The following is an 18,602-nucleotide window of genomic DNA, read 5'->3' on the forward strand; positions in this document are numbered from 1 at the left end:
CCTCCGTCGTCCCAACATGTCGCCCCCAGCTGTCTGACTCTGGGTTTTTAGGCTGTTCTGATCCAAGCCCGGCCCATAACGGGACAACCCTCCATCCAGACTAGCAGCTTGCAGCTTCTTTTTTTTTTTCTGTTTTTTTTTTCTCCTTTTTTGGGGGGGTTTCTTCAGTTTCTTTCTCCATTTTGTTGTCTTTTGTTGCGTCCTGTGTACTCTTGATCTGCATTGGGAAGTATTGTCTGGACCTCGTTAACTAGGACAGAATTGAACAGGCGCTGAGTCAGACTACTGAAGCGGCAGATCTTCAGTGCACAGCCATGCAATATGTCCTCTCTGCTCGTCATTGCTTCTCTTCCTCCTGTGTGGTTTTCTTCAACATGTCTGAAGAGCAACCTGTGGAGTGTTTCCCTGCTCATGAACTTGTTATTTGATTGAATCTCACTACTGTAGTCCTTGATAGACTTCTTACAGGAGGTTTTAGAGCCCTCTCAATGTAGCATAATGTAATTACAATCCATATGTCAGTTTTTCTCCTGTATGTAAGTAGCGGCTATAGTATCCATCCTATGCTTAGGCCTAATAGTATACCGTATTAACATTTGACCAACCACAAATCAAAAAGCTCCACTTCAAATTTGAGCAGAGTCCAATATTTTGCATAGCCTGGAACTCACTTTTTTTATCTATTGATTTGTACAATCCCTGGTCAGACAGCTATTAACATATTATTTAGGCTGCATCCCATTAGTGGTTTCAGCTCTCTCTCCCTCCTGTCTGTACTGATCTTAAACAACTGGATAGTTGGAAGCAGATTCACATAAAGTATCCTCCACATTGCTTCTATCTATCCTGGGTTTTCAGATTGGTGCAGAAGAAGCAAAGGAGATGAGGAGAGGTAGCCACTTAACACTCTTTCGATACACCCTTAGACACGTAAATCCTTAGACACTATTCCTTAGTCCGCTATCCCAGGATCCTCTGCTGCATGCGTTCATTAGACCCCATAGTTTGCATGTCTCCTGTTTTCAAATCAATCTCCTTTTTGTTTCTTTTTGTTTCATTTTTCATGGCCATATTTTTTTGTTTGTTTGTTCCCTCTCCTTGGTTGGATGCACTTCCTTCCTGTGTGTTGTGATGTCACTTCCTGTCCAGTGCTGGAGTTTGAGCTACGGAAAGCCAAGGAGACCATTCAGGCTCTACGCACCAACTTGACTCAGGCAGCAGGTGGCGTACTTAACACTTCTACTCCTCCATTTCATCCCTCTATCATCTCTCTCTTTCTTAGGAGATTCTCTCTAGCTCCTCCCCTGTTTTACTGAACGGTGGAAGGGTTCATCTGTTCTGTTGCTTTATTGTCTTTCTAGAAAGCGACACTCAGGAGAGAAACAAGAACTACAGTTCACATCCTGAGACTCAGGTAGGCCAGACACTCTGCTAGTAACTGTATGCAGTTCACTTTTGGAGTACCACTGCAGCAAATACACAATGTTTCTTAAAAAACACTGTTTGTTGAGAAACTTCACTTTTCAAGTTGATTCATGGTTTATTTCCCTCTGTCCTCTTCCTCAGGAACCTATCCGCCCACTAGAGAAGCGAGCCTTAAATTTCCTTGTGAATGAATATTTATTAAAGAATGAATACAAACTGTCGGCCATCACATTCTCTGATGAAAATGATGACCAGGTAATGCTTGTTTCTTTGAGTTGTTGGCCTGAACTGGGTGCATTTAGTGCGGCACAAAATGCTATATAGTGAATATAATCATGATCCCATCTTTTTCGGTTGTTCAGGACTTTGAGTTGTGGGACGACGTGGGCCTGAACATTCCAAAGCCTCCCGACCTATTACAGATCTACAGGAACTGTGGCTCCGCCCTTCCGTCGCCGCGGAATACCGTGGACGTAGCCGTGGGAGTGGAGTCAGGCGAGCTCACTGGGAACTACATTACCCAGAAATCTGATCTCTTACAGCAGGTGAGTGAGAGGGAGAAAAATTCTGGGTGTGATCATGTGTGTCCTGCAGCCACTCATAATGTTTACATACCCGTGTGATTTTGGGTACAGAGCTTATTGATTTAGTCTACACACCTTTTCTCCTTTGGCAATGTATACTAAAATCCTTTCCTCTATCTCTGTATCTTTGGCTTCTCTCTGTCTCCTCTCTCTTTCCTCTCTCTCGATCTCTGTCTCTCTGTGGCTTCTCTCTGTCTCCTCTCTCTTTCCTCTCCTCTCTCTCTATTTCTGTCTCTCTGTGGCTTCTCTCTGTCTCCTCTCTCTTTCCTCTCCTCTCTCTCGATCTCGTCTCCCTGTGGCTTCTCTCTGTCTCCTCTCTTTCCTCTCTCTCTGTCTCTGTCTCTCTGTGGCTTCTCTCTGTCTCCTCTCTTTCCTCTCCTCTCTCTCGATCTCGGTCTCTCTGTGGCCTCTCTCTTTCCTCTCCTCTCTCTCGACCTCTGTCTCGACCTCTGTCTCTCTGTGGCTTCTCTCTGTCTCCTCTCTCTTTCCTCTCCTCTCTCTCGATCTCTGTCTCTCTGTGGCTTCTCTCTGTCTCCTCTCTCTTTCTTCTCCTCTCTCTCGATCTCTGTCTCTCTGTGGCTTCTCTCTGTCTCCTCTCTCTTTCCTCCTCTCTCTCGATCTCGTCTCTCTGTGGCTTCTCTCTGTCTCCTCTCTCTTTCCTCTCTCTCTGTCTCTGTCTCTCTGTGGCTTCTCTCTGTCTCCTCTCTCTTTCCTCTCCTCTCTCTCGATCTCTGTCTCTCTGTGGCTTCTCTCTGTCTCTTTCCTCTCTCTCCTCTTTTCAGCAGCAGACGGAGGTAGTTGAGGAGTTGGAGTATCAGATTAGTCTACTGAACGAGGAGAAACAGAGTCTGGCCGACTATATCAAGAAACTACAGAGGTGTGTGTCTGTGTGTGTGTGCTTGTGCGCATGCGTTGGGAGAGGATGGAGTAATGGCTCTACACTACACTATGTGGTCACAGGTGGATGCTAATTGAAAATGTTACTGCCACACCATGTGACCTTTACCCTTTGAACTGGCATTTCATCAGTCAGCTCTCTGTCTACCCATGGCCTATTCAGTTGGCTGCAATCCTTCAGAACTTTACAGCTATTTGATATTATTTGTTTCTGTCCTCTCTTCTCTAGTGAGATCCAAAGCCTGAGAAGGACAGTGTCCCCCCCTCCTCATGACCAGGGCTCACAGCCAAACCCCCCCTCCTCCTCCACCCCTCCCCAGCCCCTTCTGGACAACGGTCAGTACCTGGATATCAGGGGCGCCTCAGAACCTGATAAACCCCCCACTGAGAGCACCCCCCCCACTCAGACCATCAGTAACCCTACACACACCTCTTCACAACCCCATGCCAAGCTAAAGAGCAGAGGGACGGTGGTGTTTGACCAGCCCAACAGGTGAGTCTGAAAATAAAGTCTAGTTACTCAGAATGACCTCTAGATGGAGCCAGTGGTCCGTAATAAACAGTCTGATTGTCCATCTATCTTGACTGGAATGAGCATCTTGATTCCTGTTCACTCTCACTCTCATCTTTTTTTGTCTTATCTCATCCACAGGAAGTTGTCCCCTGCATTCCAGCAGGCCCTGCTGTCCTTCTGTAAGATGTCAGCTGACAGTCGTCTGGGTGCAGAGGTCAGAGTTCACCCCTAATCACGGTCACATGACCATAGTGTCAGCTATCTTAAGAGTATAGTATACTACTACTGAAACCATTTTAATACGCAGAGCAGTGACATATCAACAAAATATCATCAGCATTTTTTTTCTCATTTCTGTCTTGGTATTTCTCACTCACACTTTCTCCCCCTCTTTCTCTCTCATTCACTATTTCTCCCCCTCTTTCTCTCTCATTCACTATTTCTCCCCCTCTTTCTCTCTCACTCACTATTTCTCCCCCTCTTTCTCTCTCACTCACTTTCTCCCCCTCTTTCTCTCTCACTCACTATTTCTCCCCCTCTTTCTCTCTCACTCACTCACTCTTTCTCCCCCTCTTTCTCTCTCACTCACTCTTTCTCCCCCTCTTTCTCTCTCACTCACTCACTCTTTCTCCCCCTCTTTCTCTCTCACTCACTCACTCTTTCTCCCCCTCTTTCTCACTCATTCTTTCTCTCTCTAGGTGTCGAGGATAGCAGACAATGAGGAGAGTGTGATGCTGATGTTGGGTCGCTGTCTCCCTCACATCGTCCCCAATGTCCTCCTGGCCAAACGAGAGGTACCTCCCTCCTCTCCTCCCCCCTCCTCACCTCTCCCCCATCCTCCCATCAACACGGTCTTCTTTCTGTCTTCAGTTTGGTATTCAGCGTCTGACTCCACTGTTTTTTCACCGATGCTCATCTCTCATCTCTCCTCCCTTTCCTTCACTTTTTTTGTCCTTTCACTCTCTCACTCACTCTCTCGCTCTGTGCATGCCTCTCTGCTCCTAGAGAATGGTTGCACACCTGTGCCAGGTGAGTTGGATGCCCCCCACATCTGCATGACCTCACCTGACCTCACACACAGTGTAACACAGGCCCACGCCACGGGCTATAACCAACCCGTCTCTCATCTGATTGGCTAGTTATTCGTACTCGAGCAGGACAAAGTCATGGTAGTATTTGGATCATTTATGAAAACGCTTAGATTAGGGGTATGGTTTGTTTTAGTCCTTAAGATTGCATATGTGGTTGTGGCCTGTATAGTGGACTGTGTTTTACTTCTCTCACCCTGTGTGTTCTCACCCTGCTCCTTTCTGAGTGGTTCCCAATAGCATGCAGTCTTCTCATTGATTGATTCTTTAATCTCTGACTGGCTGAAACGGTGGCCAACCAGAGCTGATTGAACAACTGTGTGCATTTTGTATAATTTCACATAACATTTCTAAGCTAATTTAAGTGCATTGTGTGACAAAGACATGCAGTGTAACTGACTAACCGATTAACAAAAAAAAACGAATAAATAGCTATCTAGCGTTGCTGTAAAGTAAGTAATCACTCTTAATGGTAAATGCTGCTGGTTTCTTTCCATGCAGTAGTCTACAGCATGTTTAAAGAGCTAGTGTGGTGAGCTAGGTTTGGAATTGTGTTTGACAGTGTGTGGTCTGTGTGAGGGAGTGGTAGGGAGGGTCAGGTGGGCTCCCCACACTGTATGTGATTTGCGTATCACAGCTGTGGTTTCAATGATCTACTGACAGTTATGAAGAATTTGGATTCCTGCCCAAAACTAGGGAAAACAAAGTGAGGGAGAAAAAAAGAGATTGTCTTATTCTGCCTCCGGGCGGGAATGGACTTTGTTCTGCGTCTGTTAGACAGAATCAACACACACCTTTGTGCTCCTACTATTTGTAGGCTTTACACACTATGGACAGGCAACTAGGAACAATAGACGTTTGACTTTGATGACTGACGAAGTGAATGGTAAAAACATGCCTGCCACCTGTCGCCTTCACTATCAATGATCATAAATCATTATGGTCTTATGGCAGACAGACCAAGCCTACTCTACGATACGGCCCAGTACCTCTTATGGGCTTCTTGAGAACCAGGACCATAAAGAGAGTCAACAATCCCACTTCCCTTTTTTCTCTCTTTGAGGTTTAATGAGTCAATTATACCGTGACATTCAGGGGTCTCTATTTTATGGGCATAATAGTAAAGACATGTCGTTTAACGGTAGAAATGTTTTACTGGTTCATTTAATGTGGCATGAACAACCAGTCATGATCTTATTGTCGAACACATCACTTCAGGTAGTCGGCTACCTGCGTACGTTCGTCCACTCCAAATGGTTTCCGGCATCCAAACAGAATACTGTGTTCCCCGCCATCTGATGAATGGAAAGAGACATGTTTTACAAAGTACCAAATGGTGTAATGACATTTGGCAATTGTCATTAAGCTTCCAGTCTTGTAGCCTGAATTACAACATGTTACCATGGTGTCACTGCCATAGTTGCTAGTTGGCCTGTGCAGGCTTAATCATGTTACCATGGTGTCACTCTGCTGTAGGTCCTAGTTGGCCACTCCTAGCCTAAACGTGTTACTATGGTGTCACTCTGCTATAGATCCTAGTTGGCCATCTCTGGTCTAAACACAGTGGTACCATGTTGTCACACTGTAATAGATCCTAGTTGGCCATCTCTGGTCTAAACACAGTGGTACCATGTTGTCACACTGCAATAGACCCTAGTTGGCCATCTCTGGTCTAAACACAGTGGTACCATGTTGTCACACTGCAATAGACCCTAGTTGGCCATCTCTGGTCTAAACACAGTGGTACCATGTTGTCACACTGCAATAGACCCTAGCTGGCCATCTCTGGTCTAAACACAGTGGTACCATGTTGTCACACTGCAATAGACCCTATTTGGCCATCTCTGGTCTAAACACAGTGGTACCATGTTGTCACACTGTAATAGATCCTAGTTGGCCATCTCTGGTCTAAACACAGTGGTACCATGTTGTCACACTGCAATAGACCCTAGTTGGCCATCTCTGGTCTAAACACAGTGGTACCATGTTGTCACACTGCAATAGACCCTATTTGGCCATCTCTGGTCTAAACACAGTGGTACCATGTTGTCACACTGCAATAGATCCAATTTGGCCATCTCTAGTATAAACATGTTACCATGTTGTCACTCTGCAATAGGTCCTAGTTGGCCACCTCTGGTCTAAACATGTTACTATGGTGTCACACTGCAATAGATCCTAGTTGGCCATCTCTGGTCTAAACACGGTGGTGCCATGTTGTCACTCGGCCAACTAGCATCTATTGCAGAGTGACAACATGGCACCACCATGTTTATACCAGAGATGGCCAACTAGGACCTATTGCAGTGTGACAACATGGTACCACTGTGTTTAGACCAGAGATGGCCAACTAGGATCTATTGCAGTGTGACAACATGGTACCACTGTGTTTAGACCAGAGATGGCCAACTAGGATCTATTGCAGTGTGACAACATGGTACCACTGTGTTTAGACCAGAGATGGCCAACTAGGATCTATTGCGATCTCTGGTCTAAACACAGTGGTACCATGTTGTCACAATGCCATGGTGGCGTTTCCCTGGCTGCTCTACCTACCCACATGTTGACCCAGCATTGGCCAGATGTTTTCCTTGGAACAGGTGGAAGTGTCACTTGGTTCTGGAATAGAACAGGGTCAGATAGGGTTCACTGAAGAAAAAGTCTTAGAAGTATACAATTTCTCTTTTCTCAGAAGTAAATATCTGAAACAAAATAACACACTTTGATGGTAACAGCTTGTTGACCTTTACTTTTTAATGTCCCATTCCTTATTTTAATGCTTGTGCCATTTCAAAAAGAAACATACATTTTTGGGAAATTGTTGACTTAACACTGCCCGAGCAGCTGTTCTTTAGCTTTTAAAAATACTTTCTCTAACAGTTGGTGAAAGGATAATCAGGATAGTTGTTCTCAGTGCCATATACAGTTGAAGTCGGAAGTTTAAATACACTTAGGTTGGAGTCATTAACTCGTTTTCCAACCACTCTGCAAATTTCTTGTTAACAAACTATAGTTTTGGCAAGTCTGTTAGAACATCTACTTTGTGCATGACACAAGTAATTTTTCCAACAATTGTTTACAGACAGATTATTTCACTTATAATTCACTGCATCACAATTCCAGTGGGTCAGAAGTTTACATACACTACGTTAACTGTGCCTTTAAAGAGCTTGGAAAATTCCAGAAAATTATGTCATTACTTTAGAAGCTTCTGATAGGTTAATTGACATAAATTGAGTCAATTGGAGGTGTGCCTGTGGATGTATTTCAAGGCCTACCTTCAAACTCAGTACCTCTTTGCTTGACATCATGGGAAAATCAAAAGAAATCAGCCAAGACCTCAGGAAAAAAATTGTAGACCTCCACAAGTTTGGTTCATCCTTGGGAGCAATTTCCAAACGCCTGAAGGTACCACGTTCATCTGTACAAACAATAGTACGCAAGTATAATCACCATGGGACCACACAGCCATCACACCACTCAGGAAGGAGACACGTTCTGTCTCCTAGAGATTAACGTACTGTGGTGTGAAAAGTGCAAATCAATCCCAGAACAGCAAAGGACTCCCAGAACAGCAAATCAATCCCAGAACAGCAAAGGACCTTGTGAAGATGCTGGAGGAAACCGGTACAAAAGTATCTACAGTGGGGCAAAAAAGTATTTAGTCAGCCACCAATTGTGCAAGTTCTCCCACTTAAAAAGATGAGAGAGGCCTATCATTTTCATCATAGGTACACTTCAACTATGACAGACAAAATGAGAAAAACAAATCCAGAAAATCACATTGTAGGATTTTTTAATGAATTTATTTGCAAATTATGGTGGAAAATAAGTATTTGGTCACCTACAAACAAGCAAGATTTCTGGCTCTCACAGACCTGTAACTTCTTCTTTAAGAGGGTCCTCTGTCCTCCACTCGTTACCTGTATTAATGGCACCTGTTTGAACTTGTTATCAGTATAAAAGACACCTGTCCACAACCTCAAACCGTCACACTCCAAACTCCACTATGGGAGAACTTGCACAATTGGTGGCTGACTAAATACCTTTTTGCCCCACTGTATATCCACAGTAAAACGAGTCCAATATCGACAACCTGAAAGTCCGCTCAGCAAGGATGAATCCACTGCTCCAAAACTGCCATAAAAAGCCAGACTACGGTTTGCAACTGCACATGGGGACAAAGATCGTACTTTTTGGAGAAATGTCCTCTGGTCTGATGAAACAAAAATATAACTGTTTGACCATAATGACCATCGTTATGTTTGGAGGAAAAAGGAGAAGGCTTGCAAGCCAAAGAACACCATCCCAACCATGAAGCATGGGGGTGGCAGCATCATGTTGGGGGGTGCTTTGCTGCAGGAGGGATTGGTGCACTTCACAACATAGATGGCATCATGATGTAGGATATTTATGTGGATAAATTGAAGCAACATTTCAAGTCAGGAAGTTAAAGGTTGGTCGCAAATGGGTCTTCTAAATGGACAATGACCCCAAGCATACTTCCAAAGTTGTGTCAAAATGCCTTAAAGACAACAGTCAAGGTATTGGAGTGGCTATCACAAAGCCCTGACCTCAATCCGATAGAAAATATGTGGGCAGAACTGAAAAAATGTGTGCGAGCAAGGAGGCCTGCCAACCTGACAAACCTCATCCAACTTATTGTGGGATGCTTGTGGAAGGCTATCTGAAATGTTTGACCCAAGTTCAGCCATTTTAAAGGCAATGTTACCAAATACTAATTGAGTGTATGTAAACTTCTGACCCACTGGGAATGTGATGAAATAAATAAATAAAAGCTGAAATAAATAATTTTCTCTACTATTATTCTGACATTTCACATTCTTAAAATAAAGTGGTGATCCTAACTAACCTAAAACAGAGAACTTTTTACTAGGATTAAATGTCAGGAATTGTGAATAACTGAGTTTAAATGTATTTGGTTGAGGTGTATGTAAACTTCCGACTTCATGTCTCTGGTGGTTGTGTTGTATGTGAAGCACGTAATATATTTGATTTGAATGAATGACAGGTGTCCATCTACAGACATCCAGAGTCATTTCAGGTCTCCCCCTCCCAAGCCTCTCTTTGGTTGGACTTGCTTGTTCTGCCAACATTCAACGTTGGGTTTGTTTCGTATGCCAACATTCAGCGTTGGGTTTGTTTCGTATGCCAACATTCAGCGTTGGGTTTGTTTCGTATGCCAACATTCAACGTTGGGTTTGTTTCGTATGCCAACATTCAACGTTGGGTTTGTTTCGTATGCCAACATTCAACGTTGGGTTTGTTTCGTATGCCAACATTCAACGTTGGGTTTGTTTCGTATGCCAACATTCAACGTTGGGTTTGTTTCGTATGCCAACATTCAACGTTGGGTTTGTTTCGTATGCCAACATTCAGCGTTGGGTTTGTTTCGTATGCCAACATTCAACGTTGGGTTTGTTTCGTATGCCAACATTCAACGTTGGGTTTGTTTCGTATGCCAACATTCAGCGTTGGGTTTGTTTCGTATGCCAACATTCAGCGTTGGGTTTGTTTCGTATGCCAACATTCAGCGTTGGGTTTGTTTCGTATGCCAACATTCAACGTTGGGTTTGTTTCGTATGCCAACATTCAGCGTTGGGTTTGTTTCGTATGCCAAAATTCAGCGTTGGGTTTGTTTCGTATGCCAACATTCAACGTTGGGTTTGTTTCGTATGCCAACATTCAGCGTTGGGTTTGTTTCGTATGCCAACATTCAACGTTGGGTTTGTTTCGTATGCCAACATTCAACGTTGGGTTTGTTTCGTATGCCAACATTCAGCGTTGGGTTTGTTTCGTATGCCAACATTCAGCAGGAAAATATGAAACCTTCCTGGAAAACCCTGCTGGTTAAAAATAAAATCCATATTTTTAACTGTGTTTTTTAACAGTGTATCCTCTCTCTAATTTGGTTGTGTTTGAGGCAGGAATGTTGAGCTAACCACAGTTTGTCCATGAGGCAGAATGAAGGGCTGTCTGTCTGCCCCACCTCGTCCTGGGACTACATTTTAGTTTGCTCTCTCTCCAGGCTGACTCTCGCATGAACTTCATATGAAATATACTGTTCATAAAGGAACTTGATTCAGACCAGGAGTACCAGTCATTCAGATTAGAAAACCATGAGACATTGTCATCATGATACATAGATGTACATAACAGCACATTGTTTCATTTGACCCTCTTTCTGTTTCTGTTGGTGGTGTTGTCGTCATTGAACTCCCTCTCTCCTACCCATTACACACACACACACACACACACACACACACACACACACACACACACACACACACACACACACACACACACACACACACACACACACACACGCAAACATCACACACACCCCTGCCTGCAAACCGTGTCTTTACTGTGTGAATACTCAGAGCCGCAAACCCAAGCTGATATCTCTCTTTTCATATCTCTCTCTCATCCTTCTATCTCTCTCTAGGAGTTGATTCCTCTCATCCTATGTACAGCGTGTCTCCACCCGGAGCCTAAAGAGAGAGACCAGCTCCTCCACATCCTCTTCAACCTCATCAAGAGACCTGACGACGAACAGAGGTGTGTGGGCTCGTGCATGCGTGTGTGTTCTTATACCTAGCTGTTCTCTCTGTGTGTTTATAGGCTGATGATCAAGGAGGATCTTGACAGTGTGTGTATATTGACTCCTGGTTGTGTTTATAGGCTGATGATCAAGGAGGATCTTGACAGTGTGTGTATATTGACTCCTGGTTGTGTTTATAGGCTGATGATCAAGGAGGATCTTGACAGTGTGTGTATATTGACTCCTGGTTGTGTTTATAGGCTGATGATCAAGGAGGATCTTGACAGTGTGTGTATATTGACTCCTGGTTGTGTTTATAGGCTGATGATCAAGGAGGATCTTGACAGTGTGTGTATATTGACTCCTGGTTGTGTTTGTAGGCTGATGATCAAGGAGGATCTTGACAGTGTGTGTATATTGACTCCTGGTTGTGTTTATAGGCTGATGATCAAGGAGGATCTTGACAGTGTGTTTATATTGACTCCTGGTTGTGTTTGTAGGCTGATGATCAAGGAGGATCTTGACAGTGTGTGTATATTGACTCCTGGTTGTGTTTATAGGCTGATGATCAAGGAGGATCTTGACAGTGTGTGTATATTGACTCCTGGTTGTGTTTATAGGCTGATGATCAAGGAGGATCTTGACAGTGTGTGTATATTGACTCCTGGTTGTGTTTATAGGCTGATGATCAAGGAGGATCTTGACAGTGTGTGTATATTGACTCCTGGTTGTGTTTATAGGCTGATGATCAAGGAGGATCTTGACAGTGTGTGTATATTGACTCCTGGTTGTGTTTACAGGCTGATGATCAAGGAGGATCTTGACAGTGTGTGTATATTGACTCCTGGTTGTGTTTATAGGCTGATGATCAAGGAGGATCTTGACAGTGTGTGTATATTGACTCCTGGTTGTGTTTATAGGCTGATGATCAAGGAGGATCTTGACAGTGTGTGTATATTGACTCCTGGTTGTGTTTATAGGCTGATGATCAAGGAGGATCTTGACAGTGTGTGTATATTGACTCCTGGTTGTGTTTATAGGCTGATGATCAAGGAGGATCTTGACAGTGTGTGTATATTGACTCCTGGTTGTGTTTATAGGCTGATGATCAAGGAGGATCTTGACAGTGTGTGTATATTGACTCCTGGTTGTGTTTATAGGCTGATGATCAAGGAGGATCTTGACAGTGTGTGTATATTGACTCCTGGTTGTGTTTGTAGGCTGATGATCAAGGAGGATCTTGACAGTGTGTGTATATTGACTCCTGGTTGTGTTTATAGGCTGATGATCAAGGAGGATCTTGACAGTGTGTGTATATTGACTCCTGGTTGTGTTTGTAGGCTGATGATCAAGGAGGATCTTGACAGTGTGTGTATATTGACTCCTGGTTGTGTTTATAGGCTGATGATCAAGGAGGATCTTGACAGTGTGTGTATATTGACTCCTGGTTGTGTTTGTAGGCTGATGATCAAGGAGGATCTTGACAGTGTGTGTATATTGACTCCTGGTTGTGTTTATAGGCTGATGATCAAGGAGGATCTTGACAGTGTGTGTATATTGACTCCTGGTTGTGTTTATAGGCTGATGATCAAGGAGGATCTTGACAGTGTGTGTATATTGACTCCTGGTTGTGTTTATAGGCTGATGATCAAGGAGGATCTTGACAGTGTGTGTATATTGACTCCTGGTTGTGTTTATAGGCTGATGATCAAGGAGGATCTTGACAGTGTGTGTATATTGACTCCTGGTTGTGTTTATAGTCTGATGATCAAGGAGGATCTTGACAGTGTGTGTATATTGACTCCTGGTTGTGTTTATAGGCTGATGATCAAGGAGGATCTTGACAGTGTGTGTATATTGACTCCTGGTTGTGTTTATAGGCTGATGATCAAGGAGGATCTTGACAGTGTGTGTATATTGACTCCTGGTTGTGTTTATAGGCTGATGATCAAGGAGGATCTTGACAGTGTGTGTATATTGACTCCTGGTTGTGTTTGTAGGCAGATGATCAAGGAGGATCTTGACAGTGTGTGTATATTGACTCCTGGTTGTGTTTGTAGGCAGATGATCCTAACAGGTTGTGTGGCGTTTGCCAGACATGTTGGTCCTACCAGAGTTGAGGCTGAACTCTTACCACAATGCTGGGAACAGGTAGCTACTCCTCTCTCCTTACTCCTTTTCTCTCTCCCTCTCTGTCCTTTCTCTCTTTTTCTTCCTGAAAATATTCCTCTCCTTTTTTCTTTTAAAAAAAAACTTGTGTAAAGTGTTGATACATAAACAAATATCTGTTACTATGGTAATGACCAATATATTGAGCCACAGGTCCAATAACATTCCAATAAAGACAAACCACGAGGAATGTTTAAGATCAACACTTTCTAATCTACAGGGTCATGTCTGTCCCAGAATCTCATGTTGTCTCTCTCTGTCTCCCCCATCCTCCTCTCTCTCTCTCCTTTCCCTCTCTCTCTCTTCTCTCTCTCTTCTCGCTCTCTCCTTTCCCTCTCTCTCTCTTCTCTCTCTCTTCTCGCTCTCTCCTTTCCCTCTCTCTCTCTTCTCACTCTCTTCTCGCTCTCTCCTTTCCCTCTCTCTCTCTCCTTTCTCTCTCTCTTCTCTCTCTCTCCTTTCCCTCTCTCTCTCTCTTCTCTCTCTCTCTCTCTCTCTCTCTCTCTCCTCTCTCTCTCTCTCTCTCTCTCTCTCTCTCTCTCTCTCTCTCTCTCTCTCTCTCTCTCCAGATCAACCATAAGTATCCAGAGAGGAGGTTGCTGGTAGCAGAAGCCTGTGGAGCCTTAGCACCTTACCTGCCTGTAAGACTCACACACACGCTAGTGATGCATAAGTTGACTCAACCCGCAGTCCCCGCAGTTATATCCACGGTGCTGGCGGGTTTAGGGTCATTTAAATATTGTGTGGATGAAGAGCGGGTGGGTGGCTGGGAGATTGAATAAAGAGAGTTGAAAGTAAAGAGATGGGAGATGGAAGAAGGGAGGGCCAGAAAAGCCATGTTTAGGAAAGATTTGGTGACTTGGCAAAAGAGCACTGCAGTGCCGGCTATGTTGTGTGTGTGATGATTTTGAGGCGCTATACAAATTCAACATTCACATGTCGGGGACTTCAAATAGGCCTATGGCACGTCAAGGGAACTGTAGCCTACTGTTCAGATGGGTTAAATGGAAACAGAAATCTGGACACTAACTGTAGGTCTATAACCTTTCCCAGAGCCTTCATATGAACTCCTGCAGAATGAAGCATTTCTTGCAGTAAAATGATACACCAAATGTAGGCTAAATTGTGACTCGAGAACAGGAGTGGAGAAAATTATTTATTTCTTTCAGCATCTTGAGAGAATGTGAATTTGAAGTTAGATACTGTCTGTTGAGATGCTATCTTTATCAGCATCATAAAAGCTGATAGTATTTCAACCACATAAAATATGCATCCAAACCGAACTGAGATCTTATCAGTAACAGGTTGGGTTGTTTTCACAGCTTTTTATTTCCTTACAGCTGGTGAAACGGATGTCGTTTGTTATTCCAAGGGTTTACTTAGTCTTCCCGGGCAACATGTAATGATAGAATTGAAGCTGAATGTAAAAATCCTGCACCCCCTGTCCAAATATAGTTCCACCACCTCTGACTGATTGTAGCCTACAGAGACATTTCTATATTAGTGGGTTGGGTGCAGGCATAGTGCTGTGGCGGTCATTCATTTTGTCAGCCGGTGATTGTCAAGCAAATAACTGCCGGTATCACGGTAATTTACAAACACATTTAGCATCTCCTCTCTTCCACACACAGCCTACAAGCCACTGATGCATCTACGTTTTAAAAAGTCTAAAAAATCTATTTAATATAGCCTACACTATCACAATAACTCCATGATTTATTTTAGACAGGAACATGATAGGAAGAAAATGTAGTCTATTTCAGAAGAACATAATAGCATAGAAAATAGTACAAATAAAGAAAAATCCTTGAATGAGTAGGTGTCCAAACTGTTGACTGATGTAAAGACAAGATTAAGATTGTAGCCCACATGGCTGTAGGCTACACTAGTTCATTTAGCAGACCAGATTTGCTTAGAATTCCGTGGCATTATTTTCGTTGTCCTTATGTTAAGGCCTGATCTAACTCGGGGCTCCAGAGTGGCGCAGTGGTCAAAGGCACTGCATCTCAGTGCAACAGGTGTCACTACAGTAACCTGGTTCGAATCCAGGCTGTATCACATCCGGACGTGATTGGGAGTCCCATATGTTTGGCCGGATTAGGCCATCATTGTAAATAAGAATTTGTTCTTAAGTGACTTGCCTAGTTAAATAAAGGTTGTTGTTTTTTTTTAATGAAGGAAATAGTACATTTTGGCTATGCCATATGGCTGTGGGCTACACTAGTTCATTTAGCAGACAAGATTTGCTTAGAATTCCGTGGCATTATTTTCTAGTATGAAGATTAGAATTGAACATAGCTGAATTAACCTCCTTTCTAGTTTTTCTCCAAACAATTTCTGAGGGAGTGCTCACATGCAGCTATTCTGTGTTGAGCTGTTAACAAAGAAAGAAGTCCTCCTACGTGCTTAATTTAGAGTTATTTATGCAACTTTAGTTGCGATACAAACTTGGGCTATATGTTTAGATTTTTAATGCATTGTTAGGCAGCGTGGTGCGATTTTTGAAAAAAGTTGCTTTGTAAGGAATGACCTCTGCTTTGCTTCGTGCACAGGCTGTGTAGACTTCATCAGTCTCTCATTCACAATTGAACAAGCACTTGCTAACTGTAACGGCGTTCTTCGTTTGTGGAAAGAGAGTCGGACCGAAATGCAGCGTAGTGGTTACTCATGACTTTAATAGAAAAAGTGACACATGAAATAACGATACAAAATAACAAAACAACAAACGGAACGTGAAACCTAATTACAGCCTATTTGGTGAAACTACACAGAGACAGGAACAATCACCCACGAAATACAAAGCGAAACTCAGGCTACCTAAATACGGTTCCCAATCAGAGACAACGAGAATCACCTGACTCTGATTGAGAACCGCCTCAGGCAGCCAAGCCTATACAACACCCCTAATCAGCCGCGATCCCAAATACTACAAACCCCAATATGAAAATACAATAACATAAACCCATGTCACAGCCTGGCCTGACCAAATATATAACGAAAACACAAAATACCATGACCAAGGCGTGACAATAACGCCTCGAATTTCCACCCCTTAAAGAAACGCATGCCTTTTGTGGCCAGTGGCCGTTCTGTTCTTGGGCTGAATATTATAATTCCCTTCTCCCAGCTGCATGTTCTGAAGCAACTCTCACTCACATGGCTCTCTCATAACTAAATTATTCTCTGCGTGAAAGACATTTTTAAACTATTGGGCTATTTCTTCACATCTATAAGCTCACTAATGCGCACATTAGAATAATAGTGAAGACATCAAAACTATGAAATATCACAAATGAAATCATGTAGTAACCAAAAAAGTGTTAAACAAATCAAAATATATTTTAGGTTCTTCAAATTTGCCACCCTTTGCCTTGATGACAGCTTTGCACACGCTTGGCATTCTCTCCACCAGCTTCACCTGGAATGCTTTTCTAACAGTCTTGAAAGAGTTCCCAAATATGCTGAGCACTTGTTGCTGATGCACAGCCCTATGCGAGGCTCAGATTGACACTTTATCGCATATAGTCAGACAGTTGCAGATGGGTTATTAGCAATTGCGGGCGGGTGTGGGTGAATAAACAGCTGGCCCATGTACCAATAATACACACACACATATACACACACCTTTGCATATGTACACAAACACCTGTACACACGCCTGCCATCACATCTTATCTGCCTGTAAGAGACTTGGCCACGCGTGTGCGCGCTCCTTCGTTCGTTGAAATCTGTTTATATGTCTGTGTGTTAACAGAAGGAGATCCGTAGTTCCTTGGTGTTGTCCATGCTGCAGCAGATGCTGGCTGAAGACAAGGCAGACATGGTCAGAGAGGCTGTGGTCAAAAGCCTTGCTATCATCATGGGATACATTGATGACCCTGACAAGTACTCCCAGGTGTGTGTGTGTGTGCGTGCATGTTTGAAAAGGCTTTCTGACCGTTCTTGTGTTTGGTTGTGTTGAATGTGGTCATGTTATACTGACTGGTCGTGTTGTGTTCATGTTGCGGTCAGGGTTTCGAGCTGATGTTGCTGTCCCTTGGTGACCCATCCGAGAGGGTGGTCAGTGCTATCCACCAGGTGTTCATCCCAGCATTCGCTGCCTGGACCACAGAGCTGGGAAACCTCCAGACCACTCTCATCCCCTCTCTACTGGCCCGCATAGAGAAACTTCTGAAGGTAGGTAGACCCACAGGACTTTGTTTATTTGGTATATGTAAGAAAGGTTTTGATGTTGACGCTAACATTCTAGAATCTAGATAAAGAAGTGAACTCTCTAACTGCCCTCTCACTTCCCTCTCTCTCCTTCATCTCCTCCCTCTCACCTCCCTCTCTCTCCTTCCCTCTCTCTCACTCCCCCCTCTCTCTCTTTCTCTGTCCCCTCCTTTTTCTCCTTCTCTCCAGCAGGGAGAACATGGTCTTGATGAACACAAGCTCCACATGTTCCTGTCTGCCCTGCAGTCTCTCATCCCTCCTCTGTTCTCTGTGGTGATCCAGAACGCTCCCTTCATACACAGAGTTAACCTGCAAGGAGACATTCCCCCCATAGAGGGTAGGAAACACACTGACACAATTGGTGACCTAACTATGTTCTGACTACATTATTCACCCATAATCTCTAGTATTTTCCTTCCCTGAACTTTAACCCTGACCTCTGTTTGACCCCTCAGTGACGCGGTTCCCTCGTCCGGCGTCTCCTCTGCAGGATATAGCGACTATCGTTGGCAGCCGGGAGACGCTGAGCGCCCTTCTCATCCTGTATGATTACCAGCTAGAACATGAGGGCACCACAGGCTGGGACAGCCTGCTATGGGTGGTCAACCAACTGTGAGTGGTGTATGCAGTACACATTGACACACACACAGCCACACACACAACCCTGACCCCCTCTCCTCTCTCTCCAGTCTTCCCCAGCTGATAGACATAGTAGGTCGTATTAACGTAGCCTCCACTACGTGTGTCCATGAGTTCTCACGTTTCTTCTGGAGACTCTGTCGCACATTTGGCAAGATCTTCACTAACACTAAGGTGAGAGTATCTGCTGTAGGCCTTTTGCCGGAAGGAATCTGCACTGTTTAATTCATTTCATTGGTGCAGACTATAGCAGTCTCTCCTCTCTCTTTCAGGTAAAACCACAGTTCCAAGAGATCCTACGGCTCTCTGAAGAGAATGTGGGTAAGTGGAAGACACACACATACTCAGTGGGATTTGGTGTTTCCCTGTCTCTTTCATCCTCTGAATATTAAAACAAGCGTGTGCTCAGATCTCTGCCAAGTGTTTTAGTTTGTTGTTGTGGTTTGTGTGAAATGTTTGTGTCAGGCCTTGTGCTTCCTGTCAACTGTTCTCTGTTTTATAAGTTCACTGAA

At 43.8% G+C, this 18,602-nt stretch overlaps 1 protein-coding gene across 7 annotated transcripts in view; it reads left to right on the forward strand.

Moving 5' to 3' along the window:
- relch (RAB11 binding and LisH domain, coiled-coil and HEAT repeat containing) overlaps positions 1–18,602 on the forward strand; it is a 48,778-nt gene that overhangs the window by 8,776 nt on the left and 21,400 nt on the right. For 3 of the 7 annotated variants that reach the window (XR_008083732.1, XM_052483605.1, XM_052483606.1), the window contains exons 3-20: positions 1,150–1,221; positions 1,362–1,414; positions 1,567–1,680; positions 1,788–1,970; positions 2,792–2,886; positions 3,136–3,399; positions 3,559–3,634; positions 4,119–4,214; positions 4,426–4,449; positions 10,978–11,090; positions 13,134–13,224; positions 13,809–13,880; positions 16,994–17,134; positions 17,251–17,415; positions 17,641–17,788; positions 17,907–18,063; positions 18,141–18,264; positions 18,363–18,411. Coding sequence is in view for 6 of the 7 variants with exons in the window: in XM_052483605.1 (XP_052339565.1) it covers positions 1,150–1,221; positions 1,362–1,414; positions 1,567–1,680; positions 1,788–1,970; positions 2,792–2,886; positions 3,136–3,399; positions 3,559–3,634; positions 4,119–4,214; positions 4,426–4,449; positions 10,978–11,090; positions 13,134–13,224; positions 13,809–13,880; positions 16,994–17,134; positions 17,251–17,415; positions 17,641–17,788; positions 17,907–18,063; positions 18,141–18,264; positions 18,363–18,411 (2,037 nt within the window). In the remaining variant the exon portion in view is untranslated. The remainder of the gene's footprint in view (positions 1–1,149; positions 1,222–1,361; positions 1,415–1,566; positions 1,681–1,787; positions 1,971–2,791; positions 2,887–3,135; positions 3,400–3,558; positions 3,635–4,118; positions 4,215–4,425; positions 4,450–10,977; positions 11,091–13,133; positions 13,225–13,808; positions 13,881–16,993; positions 17,135–17,250; positions 17,416–17,640; positions 17,789–17,906; positions 18,064–18,140; positions 18,265–18,362; positions 18,412–18,602) is intronic. The other 4 variants (XM_052483609.1, XM_052483610.1, XM_052483607.1 and 1 more) reach the window with 3 other exon arrangements.

This window comes from Oncorhynchus keta, chromosome 28 (genome assembly GCF_023373465.1).
Source record: "Oncorhynchus keta strain PuntledgeMale-10-30-2019 chromosome 28, Oket_V2, whole genome shotgun sequence".
In the NCBI taxonomy this organism is placed as follows: Eukaryota; Metazoa; Chordata; class Actinopteri; order Salmoniformes; family Salmonidae; genus Oncorhynchus; species Oncorhynchus keta.